The sequence below is a fragment of the Neofelis nebulosa genome, chromosome 13, assembly GCF_028018385.1.
Source record: "Neofelis nebulosa isolate mNeoNeb1 chromosome 13, mNeoNeb1.pri, whole genome shotgun sequence".
Classification (NCBI taxonomy): Eukaryota; Metazoa; Chordata; class Mammalia; order Carnivora; family Felidae; genus Neofelis; species Neofelis nebulosa.
Genome location: NC_080794.1, coordinates 59,787,942 through 59,815,771, shown reverse-complemented (window position 1 = coordinate 59,815,771; position 27,830 = coordinate 59,787,942). Strand labels below are relative to the sequence as shown.

The 27,830-nt window shown below is 41.5% G+C and overlaps 1 protein-coding gene across 4 annotated transcripts in view; it reads right to left on the bottom strand.

Moving 5' to 3' along the window:
• Window positions 1-27,830, bottom strand: part of ENTPD1 (ectonucleoside triphosphate diphosphohydrolase 1) — a 129,332-nt gene that overhangs the window by 5,420 nt on the left and 96,082 nt on the right. For all 4 annotated transcript variants that reach the window (XM_058697303.1, XM_058697302.1, XM_058697301.1 and 1 more), the window contains exons 3-8: window positions 20,268-20,385; window positions 17,517-17,667; window positions 15,367-15,526; window positions 14,434-14,673; window positions 12,972-13,229; window positions 1,190-1,306 (exon numbers count right to left, since the gene is read on the bottom strand). In XM_058697303.1, coding sequence (XP_058553286.1) covers window positions 1,190-1,306; window positions 12,972-13,229; window positions 14,434-14,673; window positions 15,367-15,526; window positions 17,517-17,667; window positions 20,268-20,385 — 1,044 coding nt within the window. The remainder of the gene's footprint in view (window positions 1-1,189; window positions 1,307-12,971; window positions 13,230-14,433; window positions 14,674-15,366; window positions 15,527-17,516; window positions 17,668-20,267; window positions 20,386-27,830) is intronic.

Genomic DNA, 27,830 nt, shown 5'->3' with positions numbered 1-27,830 from the left:
GGGGGTGCCTGGGTGGCTCAGTCAGTTAAGCGTCCGACTTCGGCTCAGGTCATGATCTCATGGTCCGTGAGTTCGAGCCCTGCATCGGGCTCTGTGCTGACAGAGCCTGGAGCCTGCTTCAGATTCTGTGTCTCCCTCTCTCTCTCTGACCCTCCCTGGTTCATGCTCTGTCTCTCTCTGTCTCAAAAATAAATAAACATTAAAAAAAAAAAGAAATACTAGATTTTGAATGACTCAGTGCTTCAGACAAGAAAAAACTTGTGCTTCAAATTTATGAATAAGTAGGAGATACCTTGGACCTGGGCAGTGGATAAAGGGTCTTAACACAATGGCATTTATAGCAGATTCTGTGAATTGCCTGTCTTCCTTGCTCATACAACTCTGATTGGGGGCTGGGAAGGGGAATGTGCGACAACATGCCCAGTCCAGGGAGTACCTCACACTGGATCTAAGGCTCTAAGCCCGTCCTAATATCCTGCACCCTGCTTTCCCAGCCAGTCCTGGCTAACAAGTAAGAGAAAGACTGCTCAGAAGCTTCTAGGATAGCTTATAGTTTCTTGAAAAATGGAACAGATGTATCTGGCTCTACCCTTCTGACCTTGAACGTAACTGTGATCTCTGAAGCCACAACTTGTGTCCATGAGAAGATAGGCATAACAAGAGAATTGAAGGGGCGCCTGGGTGGCTCATCGGTTCAGCATCCTACTCTTGATCTTGTCTCAGGTCATGATCTCATGGTTCGTGGGTTTGAGCCCCACTTCGGGCTCTGTCCTGGCAGCGTGGAGCCTGCTTGGGGTTCTCTCTCTCTCCTTCTCTCTGCCCCTCTCCTGCTCATGCTCTCTCTCTCAAAATAAATAAATAAACTAAAACCAAACCAAACCAAACCAAAACCAGAATTGAAGAAGTAATGGCTTAGATAGAGTCAACTGCTGACCCCATACTGGCAGCTGCCAACTGCCAGACTTGGTATTAGGTGAGAAAAGTAAGACCATGTTTGTTTAAGCCATTGTGTGTCCAGTTATCAAGAAATGGCTGATGCACTCACTCCTACCTAAGAGCACCCTCTGGGCCTTTCTAACATGTTTGCTGGATCTTGGTCAGGTTAGCAGGACTTAAAGAACAGACTTACATCCTCTGTGACATCAAGGGCATGGGGCAATACTGAAAGCTGCTATTTCTAGTCACTTACCTCTTTCCAAGGCTGAGAGCAGAACTTTTCCATACTGTCGATCACCTTTTCCTGAGTAGGGGTTTCCTCTGATGTAAAGTTTAAAAACTCCATCACATAGTAATAAGCTGAAAATGCCTGCAACAGAAAATGCAGTTTTGCACTGTGTCCAACACAGGGGGATACTGACTCAGTCTCCAGAAGGCTGAACCCGTAGTGAAGGTGCCTGGAAATCTCTGTTGAGTAAACTAACGAACCAGGTGATATTCCTGCCCCCAAAGCTGCTTCCTTCCTGAAAGAGGTATCATTTTGTTGCTGCTGCTTTGTTGCTGATGTGCATTTCTGAGCTACCGGGTAACTAATTTTCTCTATAATTTTAATGGAAGAGTCAGGGAGAAAGAAAGTTGAGGGAGGAGAAGAGAAGAGAGAGGAACAGGTTTTAAAAGTCCCATCTTTAAAAAACTGTGTATTGGGGCACTTAGTCAGTTGGTTTCAGCTCAGCTCTCACCATTTGTGAGTTCTAGCAGGCTCTGCACTGTTTCTGTATCTATTGAGCTGATCATGTGGGTTTTCATCCTTCATTCTGTTAATATGGTATATCACACCAGTTGATTTTTGTATGTGGAACCATCATTGCATCCCAGGGATAAATCCCACTTAGTCATGGTATATGAGCCTTTCATGTACTGTTGAATTCAGTCTACTAGTATTTTGTTGAGGATGTTGGTTGTTCAAAAGTGTGTTATTTAATTTCCACATACTTGTGAATTTTCCAGTGTCCTTATGCTATCGATTTATAGTTTTATTCCATTGTGGGGAATTTTATACCTGGTGGGGCACCTGGGCGGCTCAGTTGGTTAAGCATCTGACTTTGGCTCAGGTCATGATCTCGCAGTTTGTGGGTTTGAGCCCTGCATCAGGCTCTGTGCTCAGGGCGCAGAGCCTGGAGCCTGCTTCAGATTCTGTGTGTCTCTCTCTGCCCCTCCCCTGCTTGTGCTCTCTGTCTCTCAAAAATAAATAAACTTTATAAAAAGAAAAAAGAAAGAAAGAAAAGATACCTGGTATAATATCAGTCTTCTTAAATTCATTGAGATTTATTTTGTGACTTAAGATGTGATCTATCTTAGAGAATGTTCCATGTGCACTTGAGAAGAATATATATTCTGCTGCCCTTGCGTGGAATGTTTTGTATTTGCCTGTTAGGTCTATTGGTCTATGGAGTGGTTCAAGTTGCTATTGTTCTATCTGTTATTGAAAGTGAGGCACTGGGGCGCCTGGGTGGCCCAGTCAGTTGAGCGTCTGACTCTTGATTTTGGCTCAGGTCATGATCCCAGGGTCGTGGGACCAAGCCCCACATAGGACTCCATGCTGAGCATGGAGCCTGCTTGAGATTCTCTCTCTCCCTCTGCCCCTCTCCCCCGCTCATGCACTCTCCTACAATTATAATATTGCTGTCTCTTCCTCCCATCAGTTCTATCAATGTTTGCTTTAAAGACTCAGGTGGGGGCGTCTGGGTGGCTCAGTCAGTTGAGTGTCCGACTTCGGCTCAGGTCATGATCTCACAGTTTGTGGGTTCGAGCCCCGCATCAGGCTCTGTGCTGACCGCTTGCTCAGAGCCTGGAGACTGCTTCAGATTCTGTGTCTCCTACTCTCTCTGCCCTTCCCCCATTCACGCTTTGTCTCACTCTGTTTCTCAAAAATAAATAAATGTAAAAAAAAAAATTAAAAAAAAAAGACTCAGGTGCTCTGATTTGGGGTATATACATAGTTATAATTAATGTATCTTCCTGGTGAATTGGCCCTTTATCATTATATAATATCCTTCTTGGACTCTTGTGAAAATTTTTGACTCAAAATATGTTTTGTCTGATTAAGTATGGCCACCCTTGCTTTCTTTTGGTTGGCACTTGCATGGAATATCTTTTTCCATCACTTCACTTTTGGCCTATGCGAGTTTCCTAAGTCTAAAGTGAGTTTCTTGTGGAACATATAGTTGGATCTTTAAGCTTTTTGTATAGTTTGATTTTTTAATAATAACCATGTCTTAATTTTTATAATTAATATTTCCTTAAGTTGTAACATTTCAGAAGACTTTCCAAAATTACCCCTAGAGCTCATTCTACCAGCAAAAGGCTTAATGAGTTAAGCATCTAAAAATCCTCTTGCTTTTGCTAAGGCATGACATTTGCTTTTTAGATAAGTAAAAATTATTGTGAAAAACATTAACAAATAGAAAATTTGTGTAGGCAGATAATGCAAAATATTGAGTCTTCAGTGGGATACATAGTTTGTCGGCAGGAACTCCTGGTCTATGCCACCACCTACCCCCAAAGCTCTGCATGCCATAGACTCTTGAAGATTGTTGCCTGAACTACAGAAACCTCCCTTAGCATCTCAATCCTGCTTTTACTTATTTTTCAATATATAAAAGTTACCCTCTTCATTTCTTTCCCTTCAAAATACATATGTCTTAAGAATTCTGGCTTATTAGAAAGTAACACGTTTGTTGTATAGAATTTAATTATTACAAGTTAAAAATAAAAGTTTCCCTGGGGTGCCTGGATGGCTCAGTGGGTTAAGCATCCTACTTCGGCTCAGGTCATGATCTCACCACTCATGAGTTTGAGCTCTGCATTGGGCTCTGTGCTGACAGCTCAGAGCCTGGAGCTTGCTTCCAATTCTGTGTGTGTCTCTCTCTCTGCCCCTCCTCCGCTCACACTCTGTCTCTCTCTCTCTCTAAAAAATAAACATTAGAAAAATAAAAAGTAAATAAAAGTTTCCCCTTCATCTAACCATTCCCTAGAGAGAAACACTTTTAACAATTTTGCTGCTTAATCCCTGCAGCAAATATATATGTAAAATATTAAAATATATGTATATATTTTTACCTAAATGTTATCATACTAGACACATTGTTTTATAATCCTACTTCATTCCACTTGATAATAATACATCATGGGCAAATTTCCCTGTAGATTTTACCTTACCCATGTAAATGACTATAAAAGGTTACTATGTATAGCTATATCATAATTTACTTACTCTCCTATTCATGAGTATTTAGGCTTTCTAATATTTCACTATTATAAATAATGCCACAATATACTTACATCTTTGAACCTTTGCCTTGAGAGAATTTCCTGAGGGCAAAATGTTTGGTCATAAGGTAAATATATTTTGTGAGTAGAAATATGCACTAAAAGAGTGTTCATAAAGTGGTACATAATATCCCCAAACTGGAAACAACTTAAATGTCCATTAACTATAGAATGAATAGATAAATGTTAGTGTATTTTTGAAAAATGTTTATTCATTTTTTGAGGGGGGGGAGGGGCAGAGAAAAGGGGAGACAGAGGATCCAAAGCAGGCTCTGAACTGACAGCAGAGAGCCCAGTTCGGGGCTTGAACTCATGAACCCTGAGATCATGACCTGAGCTGAAGTCAGGTGCCTAACTGACTGAACCACCCAGGCACCCCAGTTTTAGTGTATTCATGCAAAGGAATACAACATTGCAATGAAAGAATGAACTACTGTTACATGCAACAACATAGATAAATCTCAGACAATACTGAGTGAAAGAAGTGTGACAAAAAAGAATACATACTACAATTCCAAGAATTAGCAACACTAATCTATCTGGATAGAAGTCAGGCTAGTAAGTATCTTTAGAGGGAGTGTGTCAACTGGGAGAGTGGATAACAGAACCTTATAGGATGCTGGGAATGTTCTATATCTTCATCTAGATGATGGACTCACAGGTGTAGTCCTTAAAAACTATCAGGCTATGGCCTTAAAATGTACACACTTTACTGCAAGTATGTTAGACCTAAAAATTTTAAAATATCTATACAGATCTTATGAGATCTTCTTTCAAAAAGACTCTTAACACTTTATAGCTGTAAGAGATAATTTTTCCCTAAAGCTTAAAATATGCTCTATTTTCTTTGAGTCCCAAAAATGGTACTTTATAAGCCCCTCAGACAGGGTTATTCATTTCCTCCAAAGCCCGGAATTATTTCTTTCCAAACCCCTGAACCATATCTTCATCTTTAATCTTCCTAAAATTACCATCATTTTCCTGTACTATACACAACTGAGTTTACAGATCATAAACCTCAGACAAAGGCATCTAATGATCAAAACGCTATCTTTAAGCTTGGGGGAAAACTTTTGGAATACTAGAGGCAAGTCTCCTGCCTGCCCACATGGAAACAAATGGAAGTACTTATAGGTCTCTGAACATGCTACATGCTTTTCCACCTCCATTCTGTGCATGCTGGTCATCTCCCTAGAATATTCCAAATACTAAAGTGCTCTTACTGAAATATACAATTCCAGGCATTCTGGCAGGCCTAGAAATAAAAAGATAAAAAGTATACCATCCTTCCCTTCTTCCCCACAGTGGGGGAGACTGACATGTCAACCTATAAAGACCATGCCCATGCCAGCCAGCCAAATTTTGTGCAACTTTTAATCTATACAAAAATGCAATACATGTATTCCCGTTCAATTTAACTTAGCTGGTTTCAGTGCAGCATCTATCTTCTCTCATGTTTCTTCGTGTTTTTGTGATGTCAATTACCAACCCTCCTCCCTGCTCCCCCAACTTTGGAACATCTCGCAGGGAGCTTTCTTGTTTACTTTGACATGGCTTCTGAAACTATGCTCCTTAAAATCTCTCCTAATTGGAAAATTCAATAGCCTTTTTTTTTTCATTCCACCTCTTCCTTGACTTTTGGCTGCATATCATTCATTCATTCATTCATTCAACAACTATTTACTGAATAACAACTATGTTCCAAGCAGTGATGGAAATAGATGAAAATCCCTGCCCTCTAATGGAAGACAGCACAACCCAAACAAGTAGCAGATGGTATGATGGACAATAAATAAGTGCTATAAAAATAAAGCCTTTTGTTACATACTCCACATACACAGAGCCTTTATTCAGATTAGAGAAGTCCATAGAGTAGGTATTGTTCATTTTCTAATTTCTTCCAGTCCAGATGCAATTTGTTTCAGGGGTCATTTTTTTTTCATAAGAATTGTTGCCTAGTAATATAACTGGCACTCCCATCTTTATCACGTTTCCAGGGAAACAAATCCAGAAAATTAACCCAAAGCCAAAATTGTCTATAAAGGAAGGAAGGGGGCTTGTCAAATCATTTTCCAAAGATCCAATGAAAAACCTATTGATAGTACTTTGGAATAAAGATTAAATGAAGTATTTGTAGTCACAGAAGGAACAAGTATTATTACAGTTTAGTCTCAAGATTCCGCCCCAAACTGACCACTTGACATGTTCTCCTACCCTCCTTGTTCTCACCTGACTACACATGTAAACTCGCTTCTCTAGTGTGGGTGACCTGCTTGTATTACTAGATATTAGGTTTGCTCTGCCCTGGCAGGGAGCATTTTAGAGGCAGGCATAGCATCAGTTTCAGGATCATCTGTCTCTGGCACATGTGTCTACATTTGCTTCCCATCCATCTAAACAGACTCACCTCTAACACTTGTGTGACATTCATTCCAAGCCACTGCCCTGCTTGGGCTTGTGGTTCTACTTTAATCTCTGGCTTCTAAGTACCTTTTGTTCTAGATTAAGAGTTCTTAATGTGGGGCTCAAAGGTCCATCTCAAGGAACCATGATATCTTTTAGACTGTATGCAAAATTTGAGCATCCATTTTTCTGCTTAGAAAATCCTTAGCTTTCAACACATTCTCCAAAGAGTCTTGTGATCCCCTGAAGAGTTAAGAATGATGTGTCTATTGAAGACATTATGCTAAGTGAAATAAACCAGTCACATAAAGACAAATACAGGATTCCACTTATACGAGGTACCTGGAATAGTCAAATTCAGAGCAGTTAAAAGCAGAATGGCGATTGTCAGGAGCAGAGGGGAAATAAGAGTGGGGAATTAGTGTTTTGTTCAATGAGTGGAGTTTGTTTTTGGGAAGACAAAAAAGTTTTAGAGGTAGATGATGGTGATGGATGCACAACGTAAATGTACTTAATTCCACAGAATTGTACTCTTGAAAGTAGTTAAAATGGTAATTTTCTATTATGTACATTTTAACTAACACACACACACACACACACACACACACACACACACACACACACACGGCTGGTCTAGACAACCCTTATATTTTGCTGCCAGCTGTTGACCTGACTGTGCAGGTTATGATTCAGAGTCCTCTCTCAAAATAGAATCAAGTAAGCAATATGCAACTGTGAAATAATGCCATTATATAAGGAATAGAAAATAAAATAAATACAAATATGCCCTTCTATTACAAATACCTGAATCAAATTTGAAGTAATGTTTTAAACTCTCTCAGCCCTAATCTCCTCAGCCACATCTACGTCCACAGGAACTGGGAAGATAAAGAGTTAGCTTTCTTAATGTTTTATCCCTGCAGGACGCCTTCAGCAAACTGCTCATAGTTTAGGTGTCCTGGCTGGACCCGATCCGAAGTCTGGTTTTGATATTCCTTAAGGAAGAAAAGCCTTGTTAACACGCACCTGAATGTGACTGTCAGAATCTGTTTATGGATCATTATGAGAAACACCTGTCTTAGCTTTTCATCTTGGCTCTAGATGTTTGACCAGCTTCTCTTTCTGGGTCCTTCCCCTTCGGTCTCCTGCATCCTGATGAGGTCATCTCCTTTACATATTTTTAAATTTTTTTTTTCAGATCATAATGTTATTTTTATATTCCGTATAGAAATAGACTATAGAAATTACTATTTCTCTGTAGCCACAATAGAGATCAAGTCTTAGAATCAGGGGCAAATCCTGCTTGTTGTTTGAGCTGGGACTATGTTTATTCATCTTTCTTTCTTGGGCAGTTGTGCTCCAGAATAAGGTCATCTATTTCTCTTCTGCTCAGGAACCATTCATACTCAAATTCATACTTGTTTTTTCATTTTATATATCTGTCAATCTTTTCTGAAAGTCTTCATGTGTCAAGGCCTAACTGATAGTTTTCCTGGCTGTATATGCTCTTCAGAAACCCACTCAGGTGAGTTTTAATATCTAAGCTGGCCTCTTACATCCCTTGGAAAAGTCTCTTCTAGGGTGGAATATTGTTTATACAAACATGCATTGGAATTGAACTCACAAAAATTAAGTGCTGATGAGATGGGATGGGATGATAACGTTTAGGGTGAGTATTTTTTCCTTTATTTATTTATATTATGTAATTAAAAAGTAATCTTAACCCTATTCAGAATGCTTCTATTCGGGGAGGTGCCTGGGTGGCTCAGTCGGTTGAGTGTCCGACTTCAGCTCAGGTCATGATCTCCTGGTTTGTGAGTTCAAGCCCTGCATGCATCGGGCTCTGTGCTGACAGCTTGGAGCCTGCTTCAGATTCTGTGTCTCCCTCTCTCTCTCTGCCCCTCCCCAACTCACACTATGTCTCTGTCTCTCAAAAATTGTCTCTCAAAAAAGACAATCTTTAAAAGTTTTTTAAAGACAGTCTTTAAAAGTTTTTTTAAAAAAGAATGCTTCTATTCATAATCCCAAGAATTATACTGAATGACAAAACCACCTTCTTCTTTTAATACCTCATGAGGATACACTGCTCAAAATCAGATGGCTGTGGTAGATGACTCTTTAAAAGTCTGGAAGAAAAAAAATCATTCTGATTCTGTTCTTGGGGTATGATTTAGGAGACTCCATACATCAGATAGGCATTCTGTTGCCAGAATGGACCTAAAGGCAATTATTAAGGGAAATGATGACTTAGTTCTAGGAATTCCTGACTTTGCCTTTAGGTACTAAGGGGGATGGCCTGTACTACTAAGGTCAAAATCTGTGATCAGCTTCTTTTTTTTTTTCAACGTTTTTTTTTTTTTATTTTTTTTTATTTTTGGGACAGAGAGAGACAGAGCATGAACGGGGGAGGGGCAGAGAGAGAGGGAGGCACAGAAGCGGAAACAGGCTCCAGGCTCTGAGCCATCAGCCCAGAGCCCGACGCGGGGCTCGAACTCACGGACCGCGAGATCGTGACCTGGCTGAAGTCGGACGCTTAACCGACTGCGCCACCCAGGCGCCCCTGTGATCAGCTTCTTAATCTCCATGTTAGGAATTAGCCTTACTTTATAAACCTTTAATTGATTGGTGTCTATTACCTGTGGGCCCATATTTAAACAGCAACTGAGAATAGTAACATTCTAGGCCATCTTTAGAGAACATATAGTCTCAAAAGGTCAGCTCCCCATCTTCCAGTTTCCAGCTTAGATATTTATGGAAGAGGACTTGAAAGATACATGTCTCCCCCTTTTCCAGCTACTCTGAATTCTTCCCTTCTATCAAGCTGAGTATCTATCAAAGACCTACTGCCTCAGTCCATTACAGAATTGCTATGACTGAGTTGGCTTTTTAATATTCTGCCCCTAGCTTATAGTTGCTATAAGAAATTGCAATTTATTTTTTTTTTATTTTTTAATATACGAAATTTACTGTCAAATTGGTTTCCATACAACACCCAGTGCTCATCCCAAAAGGTGCCCTCCTCAATACCCATCACCCACCCTGCCCTCCCTCCCACCCCCCCATCAACCCTCAGTTTGTTCTCAGTTTTTAACAGTCTTTTATGCTTTGGCTCTCTCCCACTCTAACCTCTTTTTTTTTTTTCCTTCCCTTCCCCCATGGGTTTCTGTTACGTTTCTCAGGATCCACATAAGAGTGAAACCATATGGTATCTGTCTTTCTCTGTATGGCTTATTTCACTTGAAATTGCAATTAAAAAAAATATGGTCAAAGACATTGTCTAATGAAATCTCCTTTATAAAATATCCTTGGGAATCAATTGTGGAACAGCTCTGCTTTGTCCTGGGACCCAGTATGCTGGGTATAATGAAAACTATGTATCTTGCTATGTCTTATTTTTCCCCTTGGTTACTCAGAAGCTCAGAGCTAAATGCACACACACACACACACACACACACACGCGCACGCATGCACCCCCCCCCCCACAAGTATATGTATACATATGGAAACAAACAAGTGTTTAATGTTCTTTAATTCCAGTTCCCTCTTGAATTTGTTTTACATTCTTTCTTGTTTATATAAATGATACAATGTGAACTTTAAAAAATTTTTCTAAATTACCTCATAAATAATTCTCTACAGATGTTCCCTTTTCCTTTTTGGTGTTTCTGATTTGCCTACAAATTGGATTCTGTCTAGCAACCAATGTAGTCAAACTGAGAAAAACAACATCGACAGTTTTTTAATACCCTATTTAAAGAGTAAGAATTAAATCACCAGCGCTGAATGTAATTGTGGCAAACATTCCCTCCCTGCAAATTCTCTGTGGCTTGAGAATACCCAGGCTAATTGGTCCTGGAAATAATTGGAATGCAACTGGATTTTTGTGTTGCAAATATTTATGCTTCCAGATGAAGAACTTGGCAGTGGGAACTTCTGCAGGTATAACAGCCGAGGGTGAGGACCATTAGGACAAAGGGCTAACCTTACTAAGGGCCCACATGGTACTAGGGTACGTTAGCTTTCTGCTACTGGTGGTGATATGCTGGAGGTGGCTCTTATCCACTCACAAGAGCTAATTGTTAAAATTTCAAGAGTTTTTGGGCCAGTTGATATTATGGTGATTAAAATGGGCCATGGTAGGAGTACTACCATGTAAACTGGCAAATGCCACAATTTAGCCCCTCCATCCCCAGAGAGCTGGTTGTTAGACATTTACTAGTCCACCACCACTTGTCTGGCTTATCACACACAACTAGCAAGGAGACAGGTAATTCTGTCCCCATTTTATAAATGAGGAAGCAGACCAAAAAAGTTTTTTTTAGGCTTTAGGGGGAAATTACAGAGGGGAAAAAAAAAGTTCTGTAACAGAAACTGCCAAAGCAGGAATAGGTACAGGTACAGTGCTGACCTTAAGGGCTATATTCAGAGAAAAAAGATCTTATTCAGAGGAAAACAATGAGCTAATCTAAGGAGACTGCCAAGTAGAGGTTCAGAAGGCTGTAAGGAGAACAATTTCAGCGAGGGACAAAGAGACCAAACAAAAAGGCATCCAAGGGGAACTCAAGTCTCCTCTACCCCTTCAACTCTGCTTCTCCCTACCTGGTTGGAAGCATCACATTCAAAGGCAAGAAATTCCACCACCACCACCCTCAAGTAGAAAGGGTTTGCTCATGCTTGAAGACAAGAATTGGGCTATATTTCCCTGGAGGTGAAACTTTCAGAAAAGTTAAAAAGTCAGTACACAATAGTACATTTCTTTTCCTCCAGATGTACTTCCTATCAGTGACTGGAATGGAAAGGGCCCTTGGCTGTCCCCAGCACCCCTCGCTACCTTCCTCCTTTTTGTGTCCCTCTCTTTTATCTTCCAGCAGTTAGATCCAAGGCAACTGCGTTGGCTCAGAAAAGTCCAATATGGGCTGCCAGTGCCAGTTCAGCTATAGGGCATCCAGGTGAGGTTCTAGTTGGTAACAAATTTAGGTTCGGAGCTAACTAATCACCAAGCCTTACTCTGCCAGGCATTGTTCTTGCATGTTATTTCCCTCAGGAACCTTGAGGGGAGAAGGAACTATGGTCTGGGCCATGGGTAAGGTAAGCCTGGATCCATGGTACCACCCATCATTGTTTTCCCAGAGACCGTGGGAATGAAGAGCTCATATAGTTGACAAGTGGCAAATCCAGAATTTAAAGCAGGTACTCTTACTACAGGGCCTGTGCTCTATCCAGGGAGCTCTTTCTGTGACATTGGGCTGAGCCAGGAGACCTTGGGTGAAGCTCTCCTGCGGAGGTCCCATAGGAGAGTTGAACCTCTCTCCTCATATGCTGATCTGTTTTCTGGGAAAGGGAGAAAGAGTGTGAAGGCAGATAAAAGTCCTTTTTTTTCTATGAGTGATATCTTAAGTAATTAAGTAATTAGTTAATAATTGGTCTTAATTGATGGTAGCTAATTTTGCAATCTATTACTAAACTACGATTATAATGCTTGGTCTCCAGGACCAAAATATGAAATCTGAATTATGAGTAGTTCAAGCAGCACCTCTTCTACCTCTCCTCAAATATTTTGTCTTATTCTAGAGTAATTAAAAAGGAATTTGGAGCTTGGATTCAACTAGTCCCCCAGCTGATCAAAATGTAGTATAAATGATGCTATCTTCAATATTTCCTTGGGATTTCCTAAGTTTCTACTTGAGTTTATAGAGGAAAACCTTTAGCCAAGACATCTAACTGCTACCTCTCCTTCTTCTGACATTCATGAAGCCACCTATGGCAGATCCCAATGGGTGTGCCTATCCATCAGCCAGCTCGTTCTTCTGGCTTACAGATTCCTGATTTCACCCATGTAGAGGAACACAATATGTGTAAGAAAGACTCTCTACTTCCAAGGATGAACAACGATTAGTCTAAACCAAACATGGTAATCCATTCCCCCTTGTTCACAGATGGGTTAGAAGTGTGCATTTCATCAAATTCTGGCCAAGGGCATCTGAAAAGACAGTTGTTGGCACTTCTGCAAAATTGGACAGAAATGTATGCAAGAGAAACTTCCTCCTCCCCTGCTTTAGTTTTGCATATGAAACAGAAGCTGCCATCTTAGCACCACAAAAAAGGGCAAGAAAATAATAAGAAAGCTGATCCAAGTCCTAACATTGTTAAAACAAAGACTTAACCCAGAATTATCTACTTCAAGGCTTATTATCATATGAGAGAAAAATAAATCCTATTACTTAAACACCATGTAGACATATACTCTATAACTTGCAACCCAAATCATCCTAATCAATATACCTTATTATTTTACAACTTACCCCAAAATCCCCGTGAAGTGGTGGCAAGAAAATCCCATTGAAGGAACAGTGGGAGTAAGGGCAGTAACTAGTGTTGAAGAGTTCAAGGATGCTTTCATGGCATTGTTGATAGTTTCCAGTGCCTTGGATTTGAAACTGATCGAATGGAAGAGTCATCTCAAATCTCTTGGTGCAGGGGCCACTGTAAAGTTCACTTACATTCATTACTATTTCATATCCAGGGTGAAAGCATGGGTCCCTGAGGATTCCATTTGTACCCTGAATGGAAAAATCACATGAAGACATCATGTGCAAATATGTTGGGTACAAAAGCACCACTCTGCCTTCATTAATGTGTAGGAATTTTACAATATGTTAGCGTTGGCATCAATATACCCTTGCCATGCCCTTTTCACCCTTAGCAATAGTCAGATTTGTATAATAGGCACCAGAAGTGGTATCAGATGTAAATGAGCTTTCACTATTCATAGAAAGCTAATAGAGTTCAAGCTGGAAGAAATGCCATTATTTTGGAATGTCCCCTAGTGCTTAGTACAAATGAAAGATTCACAAGGAAAACTCTCAAGGCTCTCACAAGTCCAAGCTGGGGTAGTTCTCCAGGAGGAGTCTGCCCACACCCCATCCCCACTTTCAAGCAAAAAATCAGAAGCTCCAACAGCTGAAAATGCCTTAGAGCATTTAAGCCAGGAGTACCAAAATGACTTTTAACCCACACCTCAGTATGTTCAAGAGAAGAAAGGGGGCTGGTATGAAAAAAGGCTTAGTAGAGCCTTGGGGCTCAGTAGGTATCTCTCAGTAGCTCCTATTCCAATGGGAGGTACCTTATTGACAGTGCTTCTGAGAACCAGAGTGAGAGCTTTGGAGGAGAGCAGGGAACTGGTTGTCCTTTCAGGGGAGACAAGACTCAGCTGGATGTGACATCCTTGCTGTGTGTGTCAGGGTGTGCCTGGTACTCACATGATTTTGAGTATGTTTAACTTTTCTTGTCTTCAAGAAACAAAAAGCGTCTGGGGAAAAGACTTGAAGTGTTGATGGATAAATTCTGTTTTCCCTGAGTGTTTTTCTCCTTCTCTCCAGGTTGTTTCTAACAGCCCTGTTTTCTGCAGTTTGTTGGAAATGGAGACTAAAAAGTGCTAAAGAGCTTATAAATTGCACAATCCCCCAACAATACTCTAGCACGTAGTTTTCACTGTCAAGCCCACAGGGGTGAGAAATTATTTGCCAAGAAAGGATTTGAGTTGTGTCCTTGGAGACAGTGCAGTAAACAAACACAGGAGGTGATGTCTGGATGGGACGATTCACAGGGGTCGACCAGATGTAGTTAGATATCCTGTTTGAAAAGGTTTGGAAAGTACAGTAACCACGTTCAGACCAATTACTGAAGTAGAAAGAGACAACAACAGGATGTGGGGGCTGGTGGCCCAGATGTGGGGAGGGTGGGTCTGGATTCAGTTAAACTTGCCTGAATGTCCTTGGCCAGTTTCTGCCTGAGCGCTTGATCCTTCCCATAGCATAAGAAGCTGTGCGTGTACACGCTGTAGTCCTTGCCATAGAGGCGAAAGTGCAGAGCGTTGCTTGGAGACTCAATCCTCTCGTTTTGGGGCACAAAAGTGATTTGTGTAGAGGCTCCCCCAAGGTCTAAAGCTCCATAGGTTCCCTGAGAATTGCCTCCATTTGGCTTCAGGTTGAGCCAACTCAGTTTCTGAAAGAGAGTACAGTCATCAGTGGTAGCAGTTTCTGGACACCTTTGTTTCACACTATATCTTGGACTCAGGGACTTTCTAAGGTGAAGAAAAGGGGGGATAAGGTGACACAAAGGTCACTGAAGGCTCCTGAATCTGGATAAGATCAACAGCAGGTTAAGGGACTTTGAAGATAGAGCTCAGACTGCAGCAACATAGAAGTGGCATAGCCAGTGTTTATGAACAAGGAATGTGGGCTGAAAAGACTCAAGTTCAAGTCTCCACTCATTTGCTCATTAGCTATGTGACCTGGAACAGAATAATTACCTTCTCTAGGCCTCAATTTGAGACTCTAAAATGAGGGAATTCCTCATATTGTTCTGAAGATGGAATCAGACAGTACATGGAAAGTGCTTAGCACAGCACAAGACACACAGCACTAGGCAAATATTTGCTATTTTTATTTTTAATGATAGATTTTTTACTTCCTCTCTGTCTCCCTAAGGTGAAGGTATGATTTCCTCATCCTCCAAGAGGAAACGTTCTTATACTAAAATTCATCAGAATACCGCTGGTGACCCTTGCAACTGTGGGGATAAATTACTTCATCCATTCATCCATCATTCATTCTGGCTACCGATCCAAATCCTGCCTGAGATAGCAATGGCACTGACCTCCTGGGAGCTACCTCCCTTGAGCTGTGAGATAATCACCTGAGTGAATTTTCCCAGCAGATAGTTAATAGTAATCCAGCCATAGGCACCTTCCTCTTGGCCAGTGATGATTCTAGCACCATGGAAGTCAAAGTGGTAGCTGTTGAGGCTCTTGGTCACCACACTCAGGACTTTGTCTGCCAACTGTTCATTTTCCATCCTGCACAAAGAAGAGCTGAGTTTACCGGTTTTGTTGAATAACTACAGGTACTCATTTCAGTCAGAGCTTCCAGCAACACTCCTAGGAAGCGAACCATAACTCGCTGGAAGAAACAGAGATAGAGATCCACACACACAGCTGTCTGAGGAGCCCTCCTTTTGGGTGAGGCAGAACTAGTCTTTTGGCGCCCGCCTCTCCAAATCCAAATCCTTCCAGTCCCTACATAGACTGCTCTTTCTAAAATACCATTTTTTGTTGTTGCTCCCTGGCTCCAAGATATTATCAAAGTAATTTTAATTTGGGGGGCGGTGATGGCTGGATATTGGTTATCACCACACCTATAGATGACGAATGCTACATTAGCCATTGCTGGTGGCTTCTAGCTAGTTCCAGAGTCAGGCTCTGCTTGAGGTTTTTAATTAGGGCTGTAGTAGACACCAGGTGGCAAATGTCCTGGGACAGATACCAAACCTCCATTGGAGCCAGACTGGGAAAAAAAAAATCTTATTCACATTGAATCTCAGTTCTTGGGTCTGTTTGAGACATTGAGACCTAAAGAAGGAATCTTCCAGGGTTGTCATAATGAAGATGGGATACATCTGCTTCTGAGATCTAGACCACACAATGTTGAGAGCCTCTAGGTCAGAGAATGCTGTCTTCCAACCACAGCTGAATCCTCTCATCCCTCATCTGAATAGCTTCACACCCTTCCTGTGGCTGCCTCATCCCCAGTTCTCCTCCCTCCCAATCCACCTCTCTTCCAGTGTCGTCATTTGTGTACCATCCTGTAATGGCTACCCATTACCTCCCAGATGAACACCAAACTCCCAGTGTGGCCCACAAGGCACTTCATGCGCTGGACCCTGCCTCTTCAGAATTCCACTTAGAATCCTGATCCTCCCACTTACCACGTGTGTGAATTTGCGTGAGTTACTCTACACGTGTATGCCACAGCTCCCTTATCTGGCTAAGAATAGCCAATAATACCTCCTCAAAGAGTTATAATGATTAAATTAAAGCACAGCGCTAACATAGTAATGGCTCAACAAATACAAGCTGCTTCATAGCTATTATTACTATTGTTTTTATTATTATTTTACTATATGCAGTCTATGTTCTATCAATGCAGAACTATTCATGGTCCTTTGAATATGCCCTGGTCTCTCACTCATCCCTACATTTGCACTTCTGTTAGAACGCAAGCTTCAGGAAGGCAGGGACTCTGTCCTCTTCACTGCTGTGTCCCCAGCACTTAGAACAGTGTCTGCCACATAACAGATGTTGGAGAAACATACGTAATAGAATGCGTGACATCTTCTCTGCCTTTAATGTGCCCTTCCCCCACCCTCCAGCTTGTCCTTCATGAATCAGTTCCTGTGTTTCCTCCTCCCATTCTGGGCAGGGCCAAATGTGCTCCCACAGCAGCTCTGAACACTCCTCTGTTGAAGAACTGATTGCCTGTATCGAAACTCTGATCTCCTTGAGAGCTGAGTCACCTACTTTCATGTCCCAGGACAGAGTAGGCAGGCAAAACATGCTGAATGAATGAATGAATGAACAAAAGATAACGCACATGGGTACTCAGTGGTGACCAATGAAGATGTGCTAGTTGTGACTATTTGTGTCTTGGGACCTCTGTGGGTCTCCTCTGGTCTTCCTCCTCCCAGATATTGGACAGCTAAATTGGTAGTCTCAAATCCCAGAGTACAGAGGCTCAACATTTCTCTCTTTGTGCCCCTGCCCCCTTGAATTCTCTGGGGGCAGACGGGCAAGAGGACTTTTTAAAATCATACTTTAAACTCCCACCATTACACATACTAAGAATTTGGGAGTTTTACCCACTTCCTGAGATCTTCTTTCTAAAGTGTTGCCATTCAGGATATCTAAATTTGGGGTGTTAGGGGGGTGTGGCACTATCCCATAACTTCAGAGGCTCTCACAATGCCAAGCCTAACCCCCAGCCACTCTTTGTCCCCACCTGTTTCTATACCTGAGCAACCGCATGCCTGCCGTAGCTCCCAGGTAAACAGGCGTCCCTTGGTGCTGGGACTTTGGAATCACTTGACTGGCTCTTTCCATGCATTCAGTCAGATAAGCATCTATTTCGTTTAATCTTTGAGCATATCTTGAGATTCCGGGACCTAAGGAAAGATGTAGAAGCAGATGACAATCTTTTTTAAAAGTACAGGACACACTTTGATAATATTAGAGCAAAACACTGGTGTCTTTAGAGACCATCAAAGAAGACAGCTTTTTGGTGTGATATATTAAGTTATATATGATGTGATATATTACAATATATTAAGTTGGTGTACTTAGAGGGTGACTCTCTGAACCTGGCCTTGATAAGAATTATTTTCAGGCCTCAGACTGGGTCTGTCCACTGTTCAATAATTTTGCCGCTGGATGGTGCAATTTTCACATTCAATTGTGTAATCTTCCTTACAGGTTCTCTCAAAGTTTAATGGGGATCTCATAGACAGCTACCCTAGAGAGCTGCTTTTTGATGATTCTCCTGTAAAGTTGTAACTAACACTAATGCCTAGAAAAATTAAAATAAGCACAAGGTGCACTGGCTTTTACTGAAAAGACAGGAACCGCTACTAACTAGCTATGTGATCATGGCCAGTACCTAAAATTTCTGAAGTGGAGTTTCTTCCTTTGCTAGAATACGTGTCTCCTCAGAGATTTTTCCACTCTGAAACCCAGTCCCCCTAGTGAAACTATTTTTCCAGTGTTAGAGCAAAACTAACTGTTGCTAAGAAGAGGATTAGAGCCAAGATTCCTTAAGCTTTTTGAAGTTATGCTTAACAATTTCAGCTCACTTTAAAATAAACATCTACACCGTCAGTGCTTTTTAGTGAAAATGTGAATTAAAGATAATGGTCAGATATGTTATCCATATCTTTCACAGGTTTTTAAAAGAGCCTATTTACTTAACAGTAATGAAAAATCAGCTCTAAGTTATCAGCTAACCGTTTTGATTCAAAAAGGCTAGCCTTCAAGAACTGGAGGCTTTCCACTCAACTTTCATCTAAATATTTGATTAGAGAATTCTCTCTGAGAAGGGAAAAGCCCTGCATGTGTTAGGCCAGACACACATGGGATGAGTCTCAGAAGAAAGGTAGCTACTAAATTAAAAAAATACAAGCAATGCTTTAAAAAAAAAAGGGAAGACAGTGAATTAACGAGAAGTCAATAAAATGAGGGATTTGGGCTTTAAGAAATGCTTAAAGTACTGTCTCAAAATGGACGAGGCCAACATTTGAGGACATTAAGCTACTGGGTAAAATGACTTGCTCTCTTGAAAACATCTCCTCTCTACCACTTTCTTGGAAAACTTTGAAAATTGGGGGACCCCGCAGGTCATCAAAGTAAAAGTCAATCTTCTTGGAGCTAGATTACCTGTCTGACTAAATATATACAATGGGCCCCTGACTCAGAAGGCCAAGAGAGATAAAGGTAAAAGAGGATGGTGCAGTGTGGTAACATTCAGTGCATTTTGGGGCATTGGGTGGATGGAGTGGAAGGAGCTGAACGGACAACTCTAACCTGTTCCGTGACCTTAGGAGAAAACTAACTAGGAACAAAAGCCAGTATGTAATGCGGCGATTCAGAGTAGCATTGAGCCTGGAGTGCAGTTAAGAGACCTAGATTCTTGTCCTGGTTCTGTTGCTACCAATAAGTCACTAGTCTTCCAGGTTTTTGCTTCCTTCTCTGAGAACATTGAACATTCAATCTGAGAAGACTGAAATGAGAAGATTGAAATGATCCACGAGGTCCTTTTCCAGGCCTAGGAGTCTATGATTTTGGCCTTCCGTGCCTATGTGAAAACTAAAGGCTTTTGAAAATTTCTTCCAAGCTGTAGCTTAGGGGACCAAGATTAAGAGTAATAATTCTTTGGACCAACAGCATCAACATCACCTGGGAACCTGTTAGAAATGCAAATTCTGGGGCCTGTCCCAGACCTTCTACCTCAGAAACTCTGGGGGTGGAACCCAGCATCAGTGTTTTAACAAACCCTCCAGGGGGCTCTGCTAAAGATTCAAATTTGAGAACCACTGGAGAAGTCATGGGTTCAAAGTTGAGCAGATCTCCATTTGAACCCCAGTTCCATCAATTACTAGCTCAAAGCAACCTTAACAAGTGGCATAACCTCTCTTAAGCTCAATGCCCTCATTTTTATTTTATTTTTTAAAGTTTGTTTATTTTGAGAAAGAGCATGAGTGAGGGAGGGGCAGAGAGGGAGACAGAGAATTCCAAGCAGGCTCCGTGCTATCAGCGCAGAGCCCTACACAAGGCTTGAACTCATGAACCATGAGATCATGACCTGAGCCAAAACTAAGAGTTGGGCACTTAACCAACTGAGCCACCCAGGCATCTGATCCTCATTTTTAAACCATGGGACTAATATTCCATATGTCAAAGGGAGACCGTGAAGATGAAATAATGCATCTACAGCACTTGGTGCATGGCACACAGAAGTGTCCAGGTGATGGGAGCTGCCATATTACTCAAGGGTTTTTAAGTTTGTTTCTTTCTCAAGGGTTCCATCATTAAGGACTGATTTCAATATTATTTTTATAATGACAATAAAATAGCAACAACAGCAGCTCCACTATGTTCTTTTACCCAACTTCCTTTTTCTCATGAGTTCCACTTGCCACACATGTTCTCATGTATGTTCTCCTCGTGTTCTCATGCCCCACTGTCTCCCCTCCCCCCTTCTCCTTCATCTTACCTTTCAGCTTGCACTCTTCTATCTGGTGCACCACCCCTGTGTCATTCTCCTTTTCCGCTGGCCACTTATAGATGTACAAACTCGTGTGAGAAGAGCCTGCATCCAGCACAATCCCATACTGAGAGTAAAACATATCGAGAATTTATCAGCATCACAATATTCTTCTCCATACTCAACTTGCAATAGAAAGGAGACAAAGATAGGAGTTTTCAAAAACGAAGAGAAGGATTTTAATTCAAGACAGACATGGGGGTGGAGGGGGTATGCCTGGTGTCGCCCTGATCACAAGACCTACCAGGATACCAATCCCTCTAGAACAGTGGCTCTTAATGCTGGTTGCACATTAGAAATATCCAGGCCTTACCCAGGATGGGGCCTGAGACTCAGTATGAATTAGAAGCTTCTCAGGTGATTCTAATGGCCAGCCAGGAATCAGAACCATATGCTGAAGCAGCTAAGACAATATGGATGGAACAGACAGCCATGAAACCGGCAGTGCCCAAACTTATGTACACACTGGAATCATGTCAGAATCACCTAGAGAGCCTCAGAGGCTACTGATGCCCGTGTTCCATCCCCAGATATGTGGTTTAATTGGTCTGGTATGTGGCCTGGGCTTTGGAAGAGACACATGGAAAATACTAAGCGTGCCTGCTTTTTAATTATGAATATAACTATATATTGTATTCAATAAAACTTTTAAAATATGTATTTTCATGTTTTGGGCTTTTGCATCTAGGGGGTATGAAAGCAAGAATAAAGGAAGAAAGATGATGGGAAGACAGGGGGAGAAGTCAGTATGAGAAAGAACTAGATGGTCAGAGGAGAAAGGGGGAAAGAACAAAGTCCTCACATTACATTTCATGAGTACGTTAAATGTACCAGGGAGATGTTGTCTGAAGCTTTTCGTAAGAGTTATTTGACTTGACCGTCAAAACTGTGCTGTAGTGTAGGTACTCTTTTTATCCGTGCTATAGAGGTAAGAAACTAAAGTACAAAGAGGTTAAGTAATTTACTCAAGATACAGAGCCAATAGGTGACAGAGCCTGGATTTGGATCACAGTCACACCCAAGACCTCATGCTGTATATACAGACAAACACAGGAGCAAGGGCAGAACAGCAGCTCTCAAACTGATCCCCTATTAAAGGCTTTTAACAAGGGGTAACTACAGCCAAGTGCACAGATTTTAGGTGTGCATCCCAATGAATTTTTGCATATGTGCACATCCATATACACCACCACCAATATCGAGATTCAGAACATTTTCTACTCCTGAGAAGGCTTCCTAGTGCCCCTTTCAGTCAGTTTCTCCTGAGGGTAAACTTTGTCTTGATTTCTATCACCACAGGTGAGTTTTGCTTATTTCTGAGCTGCAGTAAAGAGACTCACACTGTGTGTCTCCTTTATGGGTAGCTTCTTTTCCTCTATACTGTCTCTCAGATGCTTCCAGACTGTGTGCAGCAATAGTTCATCCTTTTTTGTTGCTGTGGAATATTTCATTTTTTACTGCATGCACTATATTTTTATCCATTCTATTATTGGTGGACATTTGAGTTGTTTCCAGTTTGGGACTACTGGGCATATAACCGCCAGGAACATTCTTGCACATGTCATTTTGTGGATATAAGCTCTCATTTCATTTGGATATCTACCTAGGAGTAGACTGCCGAATGCCTTTTTTAATTTATTTTTTTAACATTTCTTTATTATTGAGACAGAGACACAGAGCATGAGCAGGGGAGGGGCAGAGAGAGGGGGAGACACAGAATCCGAAGCAGGCTCCAGGCTCTGAGCTGTCAGCACAGAGCCCGATGCGGGGCTCGAGCGCACGAACTGTGAGATCATGACCTGAGCCAAAGTCGGACGCTTGACTGACTGAGCCACCCAGGCAGCCCCCGGCTGCCCTTTTTGATCATCTCACCTTCATCTTTGGTTACATCCCTAAGTTCAATCAGGAAAAATGCCATGATTGAATAACAATGTCTGCCATGATTTTGTGAGGAGAGCATGACAGCACATGTACTTTTATTTATCAGCCCTAAACTAGAGAGAAACATGAAGGAAAGCAAACGGGGAAGCAGAAGGAAGAGAAAAAGAGGAAGCATTTCTAAAATGTGAGCCAATCACTCTCATCACACTTTGCTACTGTGGACCTCAAAGTGTGGTCTGCCTCTTGATAATGCTCAGCTCAGCAGCTGTTTTATATATATCCTCTCACACTGTCTTATTACTTGGTAAGAACCTAAGAACTTCCAGGGAGAAAAGAAGACAAGAATGAGGATTCAAGAGACCTCCCTGGACCACTGGGAAGAGCTACAAGTGGACTCTGCTGAGGTGTCAAGCTTTATTCTGTTTTTCCAGATTAGGGAGTATCAGTGTGCAGCAGTGGGAGGATCCTTGACCCTCCATAACCTCCACAGTGTTCTCAGCTTAGTTACACACAGCAGGACTCCCTGTGGCAATGAGCATTATGCCCTTAAAAAGAAAAATGCCTGTATACTTGGCAAGAAAGCAAGCTGGACAGACTCCTCTGCAAGCAGGCTTGCAGTGAGAGGAAACCACGAATTGACTTAGGTATTGACCACTGCCGGCAGAGAGGGGAACGGCTGGGGTCTGGGGCCTTTGGAACCATGGGAAGCCTCCTAGAGTGGAGAAAGAGTCTCAGAGGTTGCACAGCAGAAAATTCTGTTGTTCCCTAGCAGGGTCCGTGAATCCTTCCCGCCAGAAAATGTTCCAACCACAGCAGCAGATGATAAAATCTATCAAGGCAGCAGCAGCAAGCAGCCTCTATCTGGAATCAGGACATTCTATTCTTTGTTGACATGAAGGTCACTCTTCCAGTAAAGCAAAGGAATCAGCCTTACTTCTATCAGCCTGCTTCTCGAAGGCCTTACGCAGGGAGGTGGCTAAGAAACGATTGTTTTCACTACATTTCGCTTGTCAAGTGTTTGAGAAGGTGGAGTGTATACTGTAACACAGGCATTGAGGACATTTCACCTTGTGTAAACAGCAGACTGGAATGCTAATCTGTTGAACGGTGCCAAATATTTTTTGTCTTCGGAAGTGGTTTGCAGAGTAAAGAATTGGCATCACTTGCTGCTTGAGGGACAGATAAAGCTTGATTGTATGAACATTCTGTTTGAACATTTTGGAAGTCTGCCTTTCATTGTTACAAAACTGTCAGCATTTTTACACATTCCTATCTTAGAGCTAGAAGTTCATTCCATCTAATCTTTGTATTTGATAGATGAGAAACTATGTCCGGTACAATTTGACAACTTGCCTAACAAGTCCAGATAGTCAAGGCCTTAGGAGACCCATGTGGGGCCCAGGTGGCCACCGCCTTTTGTTTCTTTTTCACAGCAGCATTTCCAGTGCATGTTCCAGCGAGCACAAAGCCTGCAAGGATCCAAGGAAATAAACCTTCCCAGAAATCTGGGGAAAGCTGAATGTGCTCTCTCTCTTCCTCTCTCCTGGGTTCATAAAACCCACTAGGTAGTGAATGCTTCACAGAAGTCTGGTGGTGGAGAAACTTGCCTAACTTTGTTTGAGCCAGCATTCCCTAGACTCCATGACAATAGAATTCTGTTTAAAATAAAAATCTCCACCCAACAGAAATGCTTTGACAAATGCTTTGTCTTGTGCCATCCTATCACTCTTACACAGTGCTTCTGTAGCTCATATTTAAAACACTTCTAAAAGCCCCTGTGAGTCTGTTCTTCACATTAAAGAAACAACAAAGATTTGTGTGATGATGAAGAGATACGACATTCCCCTATTATTATTTCAATATTACTTTCTATTTTAAATATTTATTAAATATTTAATAATATTTCAATATTACTTTCTATTTTAAATATTTATTAAATAGCATCTAGGAAATGAAGGGGAGAGGCGTAAAAAGATACTTAAGATCCTACCAACTAGACATCACCGTCATTTTGATTTATCTCCTTCCAGTCTTTCCTAAATGCATAAATTTTTATATAGCTGAAATCTTACTGTTGTATACAATTTTATCTTAGGCTAGTTTTTGATCATGTCCACGATTTTAAAATCATAACCAATCTTCCTAAGCTATGTTGAGTGAACAGAAGCAGTGCTCTAGAAAAAGGAATAATAAAAATGACCTTGCTTGGTTCATGGAGAGGCCAATGTAGGGCATTTGGTGAAGACCTGGAGGTGCAGGTGACAACAGACCCTGAGCCCACCGAGAGGGGTCATGTGGAGGTGGGCCAAAACTCTCCTTAAGATGGAAGTAATTCTACCTGCACAAATGTCACAAGTCCAGGAGTCTGAGTAAATGTCCCTAGATGTGGGGGTAAACAGAAAACTGGAGCATCAGATGATCTACTTGTATTCCTGACTCTGCAGAAGTGAGATATTCAACCTTAGTCTTCTCATTCAGAAGCACCTGCCATGACACTGACCAGCCCTCAATTCCCTGGAGGACAGGTAGCTTCTGTTCCACAGCCTTGGCCCAGAATGCCCTTCACCTGAGATGCCAGCCTCCTCTGACCTTCTCAGATTTGACTCTACCCTCCTAATCCATGGCTCAGAGTACCTGTACTTTTGCTCTAAAGACAGCACTTACCATGATGTGTACTACATGTCTGTGTGGCTATTTGCTTCATGTCTGTCTTCCCCATAAGGATGTGGTACATTGTTCAGGCAGCTCTATTTTGCTTACCATGGTATAGCCAGCATCCACCACAGTATACACTACCTCGTGTTAGGCACAAAGAAGGAATTCAACAGACAATTGTTGTATTGAATGAATGAATGAGGGGGGTTAGAGTTATATGGTTCCTGCACTCCTTCCAGTCTCAAAAGAAGTTAATATTCACAGCCCAATATAAAGTAGTGCCATTGGGGTTGAGTTCCACCACCACTACCACCACCACCCAAAACCAACCCGTAAGCCAGGTAACATGGGCAGCCATGGGATAATTAACTTCTCTTGGTCATTTCAAACATACTGGTTCTTTAGAATCTTTCTTAAAAGCCTCTGTAGCTTTAGTTGTACTTTTAGCAGCCTCCTCAGTCTGTTTCAGTGAGTCCTTTTGAATAAACAAAACTAATCCTTTTGAACTTGACTCTAGTACTCTATAAACAAATCAGGTCTCCATTAGCTACAGCAATGCCGGCAGGGCCTATAAACAATTGGAGACCATTTTCTGCCTTTTTTTCCCCTTTAATTGGAATTACTAGACCTTCAATACAAACCACAGTTTTATTGCTTTTGTCTGTTTAATTGTGGTAAAATACACCGAACATAAACTTAACCATTTTAAGTGTACGTTCAGTGTACAGTTCAGTGGCATTAAGTACATTCACACTTTGGTGCAAACACCACCACCATCCATCACCAGGGATTGTTTTTTTAAACAAGACAACATTAAAATCCAGTGGAGTACAAATAATATAGACATTTTCCGGGAGAATTTGAGATTGAAAATTGGAGCAAATCCTTCCAAATTCTTCATAAAAAGATACAATTGCACAATCACAAATGCTTAACGAAAAAGACCACTTTAATTCCCTGTGAAAAAGCAGATATACTGGGACAGGCTCAGCAACCTTAACAGATTAGCAGCTAACGGCCTTCCCTAGAACTCATCTCCCTCAAAGTAGTATGGACAGCTGGTCTCCACGAGGGCTTCTGATGTGCTAGATACTCTGATAAGTGAGCCACTGGTATTATTCCTTATAATCCTCACAACCACTTCCATTTTAATATGAGGAAACTGAGGCATAGAGAGAGAATCCTACTTGCTCAAGTCTCATAGCAGAAAGTAGCAGATCTGAGACTGAAATCAAAACCATCTGGTCCCTGAGCCAGCAGGCTTTCCACAGAAGTGGCAGCTGTTAATGAAGGCATGTGGTTTGGTACTGGGTCAGTCTGGTGCCTTTGAGAGAACCCTGTAGGGATCTGTGTGTGCCAGAATGTAGAATGTTTGTGCTATAAGGAATATCTGGTAACTCGCTAAATGCCAGTGTTCACTAATGAGCAGGAAATTAAGGAAGTGATGAACTGAGCAGATCTGAAAAGCTACCTCCCCATCCAGGTCCACTAGGATAAAGGCACTTTCCCAGGGGGCACGTAGTTCACTAAGGCCTACTTTTTGAAAGTCATCATTGCATATCTATGGGACAGTTGGTTCCCAGACTTTAAGGGCATGGGAATGTCCCAGAATGCATATTCAACAGGTAGGTTTTTCAAACCCTGAAACCTGAAGGTTCAAACTGAGTTGGGGCTGGGGGGACGGGGGTGGAATAGGGAACCCTGGTCTCCAGGGGATTTGGAGACAGAGGCCTGCCTCCCACGTTGACAAATCTTGCCATCAATCTGGTCCTTCACATGCTCTTCACATCCAAGTAGGAGGCAGTTTTACCTGTGTAACTCTATTCATTGAGCCAGCAAACTTCTATGAGGCAACCAAGTCAGATGCTGTGCTGGTTATAATTTAACATGGATTTTGTGATTATCTGATTAATGATTATCTCTCCCACTAGACTATAAGCTCCATGAAAGTAAGAACTTTGCCAGTGTTGTTCATTGGCATATACCCAGGACCTAAAATAAGAGTAGATGGTCTGTTTTGTATCTTAAAATCCTCATATATGGATAAAACATAAAAAAAATCTTAAATATGCAAAACAAACAGAGGGTTGCTGGAGGGGTTGTGGGAGGGGGGATGGGCTAAATGGGTAAGAGGCATTAAGGAATCTACTCCTGAAATCATTATTGCACTATATGCTAACTAACTTGGATGTAAATTTAAAAATAAATTAAATTAAAAATAAATAAAAATTTTAAAAAAAGAGTAGATGGTCAATGACTATTTGTTAAGTGATTAAGTTGAGTGAATGAATAATAAAATGCATGCAACAACATATGAAATCCAGGCCCTGTCCTCAACATGCTTACCACCTCACTAGCTGGGCAAGTAAACAACACATCAGTACAAGAAGGAGTTCTTGTGTTTTTCTAGATGTGGCGTGGGCATGAGGCCACTACTTCTCCATTAAGGCAGAATCCAAACTGGGTTAGGTAGGAAGATGACAGGACTGCATCAGCAGAATGGGAGGGTTGACCTGGGCTGGGTTAGACAAGGGTGGGTTAGATGGGAAGAAGCAGGGATAAAATGGCAATTTGTCACCAGGCAGACAGGCTGCAAAGATGATAATATATGATCTATCAATTGCTGAGTGTCCACAGTGGGCCAGGACTACTGCTCAGCACTTCACGTTTGCATTTATTTATCCCAATTAATTCTTGCGGTAACCCATGAGATACTGAGGCTTGTGCAAGAGAACCTCAAAGGCCCTCATTTTGTTTATCTATGAGGATAATCTTTCATTCCTTAGAGCAGTCCTGGAAGAAAAAATGGAAATGATTTATAAACTGCAAGCACTATATTAGAATGACAGAATTCCTCAGGACTTGGTCCTTGCCCTCTTCTTGATTTTTACCCCTTTCCTATAATCTCATATACTTCTAGGACTTCAATACATCAATGACATAAGAACCATATCTTTAGTCTAGATCCATACTGTT